This window comes from Euprymna scolopes, chromosome 8 (genome assembly GCF_053919585.1).
Source record: "Euprymna scolopes isolate OS-2025 chromosome 8, ASM5391958v1, whole genome shotgun sequence".
NCBI lineage: Eukaryota > Metazoa > Mollusca > Cephalopoda > Sepiida > Sepiolidae > Euprymna > Euprymna scolopes.
The window spans coordinates 59,050,107-59,065,054 of NC_136489.1; the positions used below are offsets into that span (position 1 = coordinate 59,050,107).

The window sequence follows — 14,948 nt, forward strand, 5'->3', positions numbered from 1 at the left end:
TAAATTAACCGTATTAATCGAGTATTACTCAATACATGCTCAACTGTAGTATGAGATTGGTGTCGGTACATAAACACGTTTGAAAGGTCTAATACGAAGACAACACTACAGATTACGTTTAGATATAATTTATTTAAATAAAACTTATTTCGAAAGAGCAATATTTCGATAATATTTCCAATTTATGAATTTTCACTCACAATATTACGTTAACATTATAACACCTAAGGACAATACTTTTGTAGCAATAATCATTCTCTCAACAGTAGCCAGTTCATTATCATTGCTGGTCATTAAACACGGAAAGTTTATTGTAGTTACCAACTGATATTCGGCTCGAGGTAGATAGAATAGATGCACAATAATATATAAATATATCGATATATGTGCCGAGTTAAAATATTGGAAATAGTCAAACTATTAACCAAACTTATAAAACTAAGTTCATTATCATATCGTATGAATCTAAAAATAAATATTGATGGCATCAGTTTCCTTGATAGTTTTCTAGTCAGAGTTATCTCTGGAAAGATATCGTGTACTTACCAGATAGACCACGAGAAGGTTCTTAAATCCTAGGTGAAAGTGTTGTTTGTGAAACAAGCTGGATTCGAACTTTCAACACCAAGATTGTCAGTCCACGTTAACCACTAGATAATCGTCACTAAAACTAATTTAAATATTATTATTATTATTATTATTATTATTATTATTATTGTTGTTGTTGTTGTTGTTGTTGTTGTTGTAATTAGATGCATTTATCCGACGTTACCCAGTTGACACTTATCGCCAGTTGGTAGTTGAATGCAAGATTATTTTAAATATGATTTCTTTAATTCGTTTCAGTTTCCTCTGATTTTAATTGCTTTTTAATTAATAGTACATAAAAAGTGAATCATTGTGTATGTATGAAAGATAAGTATAGACGAGAAACACACAAGCACACGTTACTATTTCTGATAGTTTTTACACAATGACACGTACTATAATATATACATAGGATAATACACGCACATATATGTGTGTATGGATATTTTATGCAATATTAATTTGATATGAATTTAAGATAATGCAATAACAAACTTATAAGCACATTGTTAGTAAGCAACTTCATGTGAACGTTTGAAAAATTTGAGTTTTTATTTTGACATGAGGCCAAGGTAAGGTATGTGCAATTACATATTATTAAACCTATAGAAATTGGTTTTACAGAAGATAGAAAGAATGTGTTGCAATATATTGAATGTGAAATTAAAAATTAAAAAATGAATCCTCAAAACATTATTTATGACATTAAACAATATGATTAATTGAAAATGAAATACAATTTTAAATCTGTATTTGAGTTCAAAAGAAAACAAGTAAATAATGGCTATTACTATATGCGTAATTCATTTCATTAGATTGGGATTTTGAGAATAAAGATAAACTTCACACCTATTAGATAGAAGTGTGGCCGAGATAAAGTGGTGTAGAAAATAAAAGGGGCAGAGTCGCTTATTGAATAAAAGAATGCTACGTGGAGAATATGGCTTTATATTGGGCATACTATGATGTATTTAAGGTATTTTACAGCGGTCTCTAAAACACACTGAATTCTTTCAGATAACAGAGTCCAAAACTTTTTCTTCAGCTTTTAGACATCTCCACGAAAATTATCGAATCCAACTAAAATCTTAGACAAAAAATAATCTTGTTTTTTCAATAAGTATAACATTGTTATAAACAAAACACAAGTGCATTGCAAATAGTCGAATTATTAAATACAACCAAGTATACATTAATATGTAAATTGTTAGATGTAGAATCTTGTATATTCAACAAGCACATATAACAATACATAATCTTTTTAGAAATCTTGTTTAAGAATCTGAATATGTGCAAACAAATTAAATACATAAATTTAAAAGCAATCATAAAACACGTTTTGATTTAACAAATATATGTAGGATTTGAAATTATTATATATTATATATTAATATATTCGAAATCAAACGCAATATATATTACTATATTTGAAATTTCAGGTACTACATAGTACTATATCTGGAATTGCACATACTATGTATTACTATATTTGAAATTACACATGCAGCATATTACTATATTTGAAATAACACATACTACAAATTATTATATTTGAAATAACGCATACTACATATTACTATATTTGAAATTACACATACTACAAATGACTATATTTGAAATTACACATACTACAAATGACTATATTTGAAATTACACATACTACAAATGACTATATTTGAAATTACACATACTACAAATGACTATATTTGAAATTACACATACTACAAATTACTATATTTGTAATTACACATACTACGAATTGCTATATTTGAAATAACAAATACTACAAATTACTATATTTGAAATTACACATACTACAAATTACTATATTTGAAATAACAAATACTACAAATTACTATATTTGAAATTTCAGTTAGAATATATTTCTATATTTGCTATCATTTAAAAACAATTTATGAGATTAAACAGAGATAAAGCAATATACCAAAACTAAATACATTATGCGCATACGTACATGTTTTTTGCATCTCAGAAAATCAGAGAAAAACATCATATATTGTTATTATAATTACTTTCACCGCGATTCTATATCTACCAAAGAAAGTTGTTGGTATAGGCAAGAAGATTACTCTAAACTCTGACGTGTTTTGTTTTTGCAAAAATGTAAAGCATATTGTTTTCTTAAACTACGAAAAGAAAAAAACTCATTTGTATATTTATTCCAAGCTGTTGCAGGTTGTATGCAAAATATGATACCTCTCGTCATAAGCACATACACGATATTAACGCGTCTGTTTTGCTTGATTTGTGCCGAGTTTTTGCGCAAGTGATCACTTCTGTGCTATTGCTCTGGTTGGCTGTGCCAATGCCTCGACTGACGAACCGATTCAGCTGACGACGGACGTACCTACACGCCTGTGGACGAAGTGCGGGGCGGTTCGGCCCCTTTTTTCGGATTTTAGCTGAAAGCAACGGATTTACCTACGGAACTGGACACCATTACAAGGCACCACGGAAAACCGAAAAAAATTGTTCCTAACAATTAAGATTATCATTTGCACTATTTTAACACTTTTCTTTTTTCTTTCTAATTTTTGCTGCGCATATCTTTTTAGTGCCCACTCGTTTTAAAACAATTGTGTCATTATATTTATATATACTGATAAGAAAACAAGTCTTTAAAATGCGAACAGAGCAGAAATTACACAAAATTATTTGGTTATTCTATAAGATGGAGCCATATTAATAAGAAGTAATATGCACAGAGCATAAAATACGCGTTTAGCTAAGTATATATATATATATATATATATATATATATATATATATATATATATATATATATATATATATATATATATTCATTAGCGGACATCTGTTTCGCCTTGTCACAGCCCTTCAGTGTAGCTGGAGACGAGCTGGTGCTATTGACATTTTCTGTTTTGTTTTTGTTGTTTCTTTTCTTTGGTGGGACACCTCCTTATATCAGCATACGGTCCACTTGTCTGTATCACCTCAAACGCACTTGACGGTTCACTACACAAAATAAGGAGGTGGCAGTATATAGTTGTGGTTCTTGTTCCAAAGCGGCTAAATAAGGCGAGGAGTGGTGGAAGATTTATTCTTGTAAGAGAGTGGGAGGAAGTGCTTACGGTTTAAACGGACTTTCGGCTCCTCCCACTCCTGCTATACTCCCACTACTACACAAGCACTGTACACGCACCTTTGCTTTTATCCAATTCCCCCCTTGTCCTCACCCCTTCTACCTTAATAGTTTTACGTTTAGTATATCTGCGGATTTCTTACTCCTACTCCCTAAAAACATACACACACATATATTATTATTATTATTATTATTATTATTATTATTATTATTATTATTATTATTATTATTATTATTATTATTGGTTTTAGTATCATTTCTCCCCTTCTTTCTACTTACAGACCTCTCCTCCTTTTCCGACTTGTCAGAAAGAGTCTTAAGTTTACGACTTTTAATTCTCCCTTTCTCTAACTCCGTTTTCTTTTCATAACAATCTGTCTTTGTCATCCCCTTCTCCCCCTCTCTTTATATTGTATATCGTCCTCATATAGATCTGTCTCTGTTATTGTTTATTTTATTGTACCTCATCTCTTTTTTTTTCGTCTAAAACCCTCCCATTCCTCACCCTTACACGTATCTCTTGACTGCTCCTCCTGCTTCCACCTCTTCCAGAAGAGTATTATGACCAGCACGGGTGCCAGTGGAGCATCCGATTCAGAGGAGAGTGCTGATCAGTACGATCCGATTCGCAAACTAGCCATGGTGCAACTCCAGCCGCCGCGAAACCCAAACAGACCCTTCACGGCCTTCAGCATCAAGGATATTCTGGGACATCGACATACGAACAGCGGCGGCCGGGAGAGTAATGACGGTCGCAGATTGGAACATACGGTATCCGACGTGTTCGAGCCTAGTTCAGGCGGTGTCGTAGTGGTCAGCGTTACCGATGACGACGATGACACTGGTAACGGACGAACGGTTACGGCCAGTCCACCGGGCTCCATCATCAGCAAAAGTCACCCATCAAATACACATAATAGCCACAGTCGATATCATCATTATCATCACCATCATCGTCACCATCATCACAATGAACAACATCATTCTAAATCACATAACAATACAAATGCTATAAACAGTGATAAAAACAGTCCGGTCGGTATAATTATTACAGACGCATCACAGCGACTAATAAGTCATAACAACAATGATAATAATAACAGTAATAATAATAACCACAGTAATAACAATCATAATAAACGAGTGAACATTACACTCGCAAGGAGTGAACATAATACGAGCAACAACAGTGATTACCCAGGCGAAAAGGACCATTACCAACACCCGCACTCACGCCTGCATAACCCCCACGTCCACCTACATCAACACCACTCTAAAAACATAATAATAACCACACCGTCACCGCCGGTAGCGCCGTCACCACTCACACCACCGACACCGTCAACACCCCCAACCCCACAATTATTACACAACCACAACAATAATCTTTCTCTAAAATCTCACACACAGCAGCACCATGCACATCAACTCCCGCACCATCGAGGGGGCCGGTTACCCGGAACGACAACCACCACAGCGATATCAAGTCATACAACGACGACGACGGTCAATGGGGCCCGTATTGTCCGGCCTTGGGACACGGGTCCGGAGAGTGACAACAATACCTCGTCAGATATTGATGGTGATGAGGAAATTAATGTTGATGATGATGATGATGATGATGCCCCTATTCCTTCCATCGTGAAAACAGTGTCACCGTTGGACGCGCTTATGGAAATGGCAAATAAAACTTTTGAAGGTCTCGAAACATCCGATGCAGTCGGTAAGTACTTTAATTATGTTTTATTGTAAATAAAACAACAAACACACATATTAAACAAACAAAACAAAGCAGGGATATTTTATTTGTATGTAATGTATTATTTGAAACACCGCTCTACGTTGAGTGATATATATATATATATATATATATATATATATATATATATATATATATATATATATATATATATGCACACTCTTTACTGTTTGAACTAAGATTGTTATTAATATTTCGGTGTGCTTGTTGTTTTATTTACAATATAACAACAACCACACTAACTAGACAAGCAAAACAAAACAGAAATATTTTGTATTATTAGAAATACCTCTCTACGTTGAGTGAAATATTATGTATATGCGAAATATTACATATATATATATATATATATATATATATATATATAAAGAGAGAGAGAGAGAGAGAGAGCAATATAAATACTCTGCCTACATTTCATGATATTGTTTGAATAAGATTGTTATTATTAATATTACGTAAAAATTCTCCTGAAGTAATTTATGTTTGTGTTTGTTATTGACATTAGGAAATTAAAACGTGAGATGATGTCTCACCTAATATAGTTAGTATATAATTATTCTTATTGTTTTTCTTATTTTTATTTTTCTTCTTCTTCTTCTTATTATTATTATTACTATTACTATTATTATTATTATTATTATTATTATTATTATTATTATTATTATTATTATTATTATTTATATTTCATTGTTCCTTTCATTTTTTCTTTGCTAAAAAGTAAAGTTTTTATATGAGTTCTAATAGTTTCAAAGTCAAAGCGTGACAGCTTATTATTGTGTTTTTTTTTTCATTTTATTTCTTATTGATAACAGCCTGTATGTAACCGTGATATATTTTTCTTTCGTTTGTGCTCACGCATTGACATCCTTTGACTGTTCTCGTAATTCGATTTATACAATTTTGAAAAAGATAATTCAATAAAGGAATACCGAGCATTAAAACATCGGGTTTAATGTAAAAATTAGTTGATCTGGTTTATTTCTTTTAATTAACCCGTACGAATACATAATACTTTGATAAGAGATTTTTCGGACATGGCCCGTGCTGCGATCTTCCTTAACACACACACACACACACACACATATATATATATATATATATATATATATATATTTATATATATATAAGTATATATATATGTATATGGTGCATATATATGCATATATATATACATATATATATAAATATATAAGTATATATATGTATATGGTGCATATATATGTATATATATACATATATATATATATATATATATATATATATATATATATATATATGATGCAACAAATTGAGGGCTTTATTAATTGATTAAATTTTGATATTTGCGTTTATTCGTTTTAGTGTATTTTATTCTATTCGACAAAAACTTTATTTTATTTACAAATTTATGCTGATCACGGATGAAATTATAATCTTTTTACTTTGGTGAAAAACATATATTTTGGTAAATCGATAGAAAATAATATTTAGTTTTTATTATAATTCATCTTTTTACTTTTGGTGAATTAATAAATACTGTAATGTATCACTTATATTGTCATCACCAATTGTTGTGCTTATGTATGTATATATGTGAGTGTGTATGTAGGCATGTATGTATGTGAGTGTGCGTTTCTATATTTGTGCGGGGAGGTATAAACATTTAAAATTTTAATAGAATATTTTGTTTAATTCTAAGACGCTTGAAATATTTTTAATCCAAAAAGATATATTTCTACGAAAGTTTTACGCGTTTAAATGATTCAAATTATGCATATTTATTTCGTCAACTTTTATTAGATTCGTTTATGAATTCGTTTTCACTTGAGTATTTACTTTACGTGCACTTTATTGAACCGTAGTTTTATTCACAAAAACTCACTTTCACTCATGATGTTGGCAATTTTCTCGTTAACCCTCCCGTAAGTACACGATGTCTTTCTAGATAGAATTATGACTTGGAAAATATCGGTTAAAAACAATGCCAACAGTAGCATCTTTGACGATTCGGTATGAAGATGATGATCGAATCTTAAATCAGTTTGTGAACCCGTTTTCGTAGTGTTAGTTTATTTTAATTCCGTTTCTCTTGTATAACTACAATTTACGTTTACTAACTTTATTATAACCGACTAAATCTTTTCAGAACAAATTTATAAAATCGTCTTATATTTTGTTTTAATGCGATGAGAAATAATTCAAAACATATTTTGAATCATGCGATAATGCATTTAACAGTCCAGCTCGATAGAATTTTGGTTACAGACATACATCAAATAGCTTATGCTATTTTTATATACAAAGACGACACCAGTTATAAAATCATGAACACCACTTGAGAATAAGGGTTAATGAGTGTAAGGTGGTCACTGAGACAACAGCGTTATAGTCGTTTATGTTGGTAATTGGGTAGAATTTTATAATTGGATGGCTCAACAATAAATTGTTTACATTAGACTTGAAGACGACAATAACGGCGTGAAGTTCATAGAATCACGTTTAGAATTTGGCAAAGATAGAGAGTGGGGGAAATTGTTTATAATGTTTGTAGCTAGACGAATGCTTGTTGTGAAAGTTTGGCAAGGGGGCCCTAGATTGAAGCTTAGATGAGCACTTACCATGAAATTAAATATAGATATTATTATTGTAAACCACTTTAAATTTTCACATCAGTTTTTATCAGCAATTTTACTCTGATAACTTTTTGTACATTTCCCTATAACGTGAGTGACAATAATTATGCATAACATCTAAGCAATTTCCTTGATATACTCCTAGGCTCTTTCCTTCTACTTTGAGTTTGTTAACATATTTATCGTATCTATCCGACGTTCTCCATTAATGACTGTGTTTATAATTTACTTTCTTTTAAAACTATATTGTTTTTTTATTCTACAATATATTTCATCTAAACAAAAGAAGTTTATTTAGTATTGATGAAAACAAAGCAATACCTTTTTTTAAGATGTCTAAAAATACTTATGTCAAACAAAAACATTTCCGGGGAGAAATTAAATCGAATTAAATGTTAGTGATCTTAATAAAATACTCAACGATTTATCAATATAAAATGTGAGTTTTATAGAAAAAAGATTATCGACTAAAAATCGACTAGCTGTACTTTAAACAATAACTAATATCTCAAGGTTTGTATGCAATTAATTAATTATAATGTATAAGAAAACGGCATATTTTAGTATTTTTAAATTTAAGTATTATTTCAATAATCCAGAGGAGACATTGGAATATCTGAAAAAACAAAATCAACGAAGAAAAACTATTGTCATGTTTATGTTCGTTTATTTTGTCCGCTTTTTAGAGATTGAATTTATTTCACACAATCCAAAAACTTTAAAAACCGAACTGCTAAGAATGCAAACAATTGATATTTTTTTCAATTATTTTGTTATATAAAATAGACAATGAATATCATAGTTAAAATTTGTACTGGATTAAATGATATTATTATCCGGGATTTCATTTCCTCAAACCAGATAAAAGCAGGTATCTTTTTTTATTATTAGTAGTATTATTACTGTTACACAAGCGAAAATTCTTCTGATTAAAAATATCATGAAATATAATTTTTATACAAAGCAATGTGCGTAACAGCCGTAACACTACGAGTAGTCATAAGGGTGTTCTATTGCATTCTAAAATTAAACTGTAATACAAATTAATTTTACAATATTTGTGATAAAATTATGTTATATATATGTGTGTGTGTGTGTGTATATATACACACACACACACACACACATATATATATATATACATTGATAGAAATATTTACAGGTAAAGAGTATTTTTATTTTTCAATCAACGCCACATAATTGGTTGCCTACCATCCCTTACTGTGAACACATAGACAAATTTAAATGATCGCGACACTGGACATGCAAATGTTTCCGACAAGTGGTGCGCAAGACCATAAGTCTTCGTCAGGCGACTTAAAGTTTGGCTTAAGAACCGGACTTCTTCAGTGGAAGACAAACTATATTAAGACACCTTCCAAGGACTTGTGGTCTTGACCGACCACTTGACCGACGCATTAGCATTCCTGTGTCGCGACTATGTAAATTTTTCTATATCAATAAAATATATCTTGCTCTTTGTTATTGATCACTCTTAATAATCTCGTTAAATTCACGAATTTTCTTTCTTGGTTGCATTTAACTATGATTATATATATATATATATATATATATATATATATATATATATATATATATAATAACACTGAGGAAGATCGAAGGATCGGTCGAAAATTATGTGCTTTTGAAGGAAACATTCTTGTTTTTTTCAAAAGACATATTGTATTCCTACATGTCAACACACAGGAAATAAATACAGAAAAGATATAAACATTTATATGTTTTTCGTATTGATTTTTTATTCATACATATTAATATATATATATATATATATAAATTCAGGCTTCAGATATTTAAAAGTAGGAACTACTGAATTCAAAGAGATTGTTCGATCATAAGAGCAAAATATATTATCTTATTTATTAGAAGTTTAACAGTTATATTTGGTTGCTACAACCAACTGTCTGTTTTAGTCAATATAACTTAATCAGACGACTCTGAACCATCCCTGGTCTAGTGTCGTGTGATGAAGTCTCATTGACTGAAACAGATGTCTGTTTGTAGCGACCAAATGTAACTGTTTACCTTTAATAAATAATATGCATATATACATATATACATATAATATAATATAATATATATATATATATATATATATATATATATATATATATATATATATATATATATATATATATATATATATACATATACACAACCCTGACTGCTTAATTGACTGTAACGTACCGGTTGGCTTTTCGAGAAAAATGCAAATCATTTATGAACAATACGAAAATATTCGTAGATAGACGTATGTATTATATTGAAATTAACAGTATACTTGATTCAGAAAATAATAAAAAACGAATAGCTAATTAGTTAAATGTCATTAAACAAAGCAATGTTTGAATTAGTTAATATTGCATTGTCGATCAGTATATTAGAAAGATATTTTGGATGTGAATATGAATGTCGCGTTTAAAATTTTTTTATCCGTCGAATGTCATAACTTTATACATATGCGTATCAGCATTACATGTTAAAGAATGTGTGTTAATAATAATGTGGTTTTATATTTGATTGATCTTTGCGTTATATTGATTGCACTTACAATGTTAATATTTAAAAAAAGATATTTTCACTGGAAGATAAACTTGGAAATATGATTTGACTGTATTTTATTTGAATTTCTGTATTTCCTTATCTAGCATTTACAAATTATTTCGGGCTTCTCTAAAGGAGGAAATATTCTTTCTTCGTTTGTTAAGAAATTTACGATTATTTTATACACCCTTACTGTTTTTCTCGTAAAATTAGAAGATGTGTCGCACTGAGACTAAGATTAAAACTCCAAATTCATATTCAAAACATAAACTAAATACTATTCATATGTTTGCGATAGAGATTCTCTGGTAAACTAATTTACATATTGTTTTACAAAATAACAGTTTATTAGTTTACTATTTAACCTAATATTCCCCTGCTACAATGTTTGTTTCCATTTTCTAATAACACATGTTCCTATCTAATAATGTGTTTTAGAGCGAAGATCGAAACCGAACATTTATGATAAAAAAAGATACTTTGAAATCTCTTTAAGTTATATTTTCCTGGAAACCACGGTCCAGTTCTACATAAAAAATATAACCCAATTCTCCTGCTTTACAATGTCACACAAAAACATATCGCAGTTAAACAAACGTGAGTTAGCATAATCAATATTTAATACCACTATAATGCATTTTGGTGTCATGTAAGTTAGACATTTTTATTATTTTGTTTAATCTATAAAAATAAAAATGTAAATGTATGTATGTTTCTGTCGACAAATTAAACTATTAAACTATTGGTCGAATAACACTGAAATTAAGGATGGTTTCTAATTAGAATGAGCGTTGTTTAAATAATGCATAGAGAAATATGTCGGCAAATTAAAATACTAAATGTATATTTTTATTACACTTGCGCATGCGCAAATTCATTCACAGCAGGAAATGGTTGAATTTTAAATGTTTCTTATCTATCTATTGAGAGCTCAAACAATAGAAAATGCCCTGGATTCGACTTTAGCTGATGGCATCCAAGAACATTTTTTATAACTTTTGAAACCAGTACAATATATATATATATATATATATATATATATATATATATATATATATATAATATTCAATATAGAATTGACACTGAAATAATAGATACGTAATCCGCATGAATTAAGATATTTCAGGTGAAGATAATTTCCGGTGATTATAAATTTTGTGTATTGAATATTGTCGATACAAATCCGAAATATGTTTTCCCTTAAAAAAGAAAAATAATTAATTAACAAATTGATGATGATAATGATTTTACTTTTATCTTAGAATTCAAAAACATATACTTTGTTTTGAAATTTTAGATATGTGAGCAGGGTTCAGTTAGTATAGTCTGCATCCTTTGCCACACTAAGGTTTGCGACCAATCTAGCGCTCCATGCATTGTAGATTTAATAGTTTCATTAACAGAAATGGAAAACTACTATTCAGCTTTATTTCTTTATTGTTCAACTATTTTCAAATTATTCTGTTCTAAATATAAACTAGCAAATCAAGAGGAACAAATACTACCAGTGACTATCGATGCATGTTTAAACAGTTACCTGGATCACTGTCATCATACTAAATCATACAAAGTCATGGCGCCTATATCCACCTGCTCAGCGTAAACGCAAGGGTCTATACCCCACCCCAATCTTGCTCAACTCTCTCATATTGGATCCTATCAGAAAACTACTCTTGTTTGGCCTTCGGGGTGGGAGCATAGTATATTTTGTCTTGTCCTCGGTCAGCGGATAAGAACTTCTTCTGTAGTAAATAGATTCCTAGTTATGTCCCGAATCAAAAATGTCGGGGAGATATATAATCTCTACATCAATAAATAAGTTCGTGCCTAACTTTTCTTTTCAAGGCCAACGTATTTAGGGATTAATATTTGTATACAAATGAGTATTCTTATGTCTTACTTACCAAAGAATCAAAGATTTATGCAGTTTTCTTTATTTTTCAGCAGTTGTTTAATAATTTATATTCTTTATGAAAATACATTTTATGGTATAACTTTATTTAATATAATTCCTGTAATATTTATCAGCTAAAACAACTTATATATAATTTTTATTAAGTATTTTATGTTTAGTTTTAATTTTATTTGAAAACAAAACGGAAAATAGTTAATTTTTATTTTGTTTTAAACATTGAAATTCACAGAAATAACGATTTTTTTTTTTTTGTATTGTAAGAGCAAAATTCTTCAAAATATTTCTCAAGTATTTAATCTGAACTGAATGATTGGAAATATTAAAAAATAATCAACCTTATATGTAACAATCTTTTTATTAAGGATTTCTAGAATTTAATCAAAAAATTAAACTACTCATTTGCAATCTTTTCGCATGTGATTAGATACGGATAGAACATACAAGCTGGCAGTGAAACGGGAACTGAAATCAATAACTCTGAACAAATAGGAATTGCCATTTTTTATTCGAACACTTTGTGGCTTAGAGTTCAGTATATTTTAGAACTAATAGTTCGAAAAAAATAAATGCATCTTATATCAAAATAATAATTGATATTTATTTTCTTAAATATATATTTTTGTTCTTTAAAACTTACTTTAAATCTAATTAATGTTAGTATTTAGAACAGATCGTAATATAGAAACGTATCGATATCATTTAAAAACAGTAACATTCTATTTTACTGCAGTAAACCTAATCAGTATACACTGTTTCACATGAAAACGCATTCTACGGATATTTAATATCCTCAAGACATCTATGTTTTTTATACATGCATATTTAAATTTGCGATCTTTGAGTATCTATTTCTACCGACACTTTCCTTTACGTTTTTTATGATTTTTAACCGTGGTTATGTAAAAATCGTAACTGAGTTTGGAATGCGGTTATAATCAGACTAATTTTATACTAAAAATGAAGCAAAAGTAATTCAAGTCACGTGAGCTAAATGTTTATGTGAATGGAATAAATGCATTATATTAACATGGCTTATTAAATGAATACATTAATACAAATTGCATAGATACATTGAAACGCAAATACATTCATACAAAATACATGATATCGATATAAATCTATGTAGAAATACACGATGCATAATACATAAATACACTATATAACTATATAGTAATATAAACCCTAGTCTATTAATATAAATAGGAGGGTCATTCAAGGGGTAATTTTTATTATTTTCCGCTCAACTTGATCAGAAATTGACTTGTTATAATGATTGCACTTATGTGTTCATGACCTACTGGAAATGAAACAAAAGTATTTAGGTGGCATGGATGAAATTTATATTTAAGTGGCAGAAATACATTATATTAATACGGATTAATACATAAATGCAGTAATACAAAACTATATTATTAGAGATTAATAAATAAATTCATGAGGGATGATACGGAAATCATAAATACAAATTTTTAATATATATATATATATATATATATATATACATATATAGATATACATATAGATATAGACACAAATAAATACATAATGCATAACTACTTTAATACATAGATACAAAATGCATAATACAGAAAGACATTCATACATAAATGTTATTATATAATTATACATGAATATAATATATTGATATATATATAAATATATATACATAATATATATATATATATATATATATATACATTAATACATAAATGCGTTATGTGAGTAATATTTAAATTCGCTGATTTTTATAGAAAAATACATTATTCCATTTTTTATCAAAACAAGAAACTTTTACTTTGATATCCTGTCTTTTAATTAACATCATGTCATCGATTTTAATATTAAAAGTTTCTACACAATATTTGTTTGGGTCGGATTATCAAAAATAAGGAATATTTTTAGTATCTATTCCATAGAAGCCACTATATTTTTCGCCAGCATTTAAATAGAGTAAAAACAAATAAACTTAAGAGCTCTTCTGAAACCATTCCTTTTAAATCCCTATCCTCGATAAGAATATCTGACTGGTTATAAATCGTAATGAATGAACATCTGCATTATAATTGCCCTACTAGTATTGTGAACCCTAGACGAAACAATACATTTATGTATATACCTGTTTTTTGGATGGAGTAGTCCAAAGGGGATCAAAAATTGAATTGTTATGATAACTGAACCTAACCATTTATAACCCAAAAGTTTCATCTATCTGTTGCAGATATTGACGGTGTGAGACGAAGAAAACAACTCCCTGTTACGGACATGTGCCAGAGGAGATATGTCATTGACTTTCTACTATGCAGAAAAAAATGAAAGAATTAACATTCACCAAGGCCTGTTAAATGTTTACGAATCTGATGCAGCTGATATCTGGACAGATAGGAG

The 14,948-nt window shown here is 29.3% G+C and overlaps 1 protein-coding gene across 1 annotated transcript in view; it reads left to right on the plus strand.

The window, feature by feature from the left end:
• The first annotated feature begins 3,967 nt into the window (after positions 1-3,967).
• The window catches only part of LOC145283592 (uncharacterized), a 191,309-nt gene continuing 180,328 nt past the window's right edge, over positions 3,968-14,948 (plus strand). Inside the window, exon 1 of the mRNA XM_080132519.1 lies at positions 3,968-5,435. Within this exon, the coding sequence (XP_079988645.1) occupies positions 4,274-5,435 (1,162 nt within the window). The 5' untranslated portion in view covers positions 3,968-4,273. The remainder of the gene's footprint in view (positions 5,436-14,948) is intronic.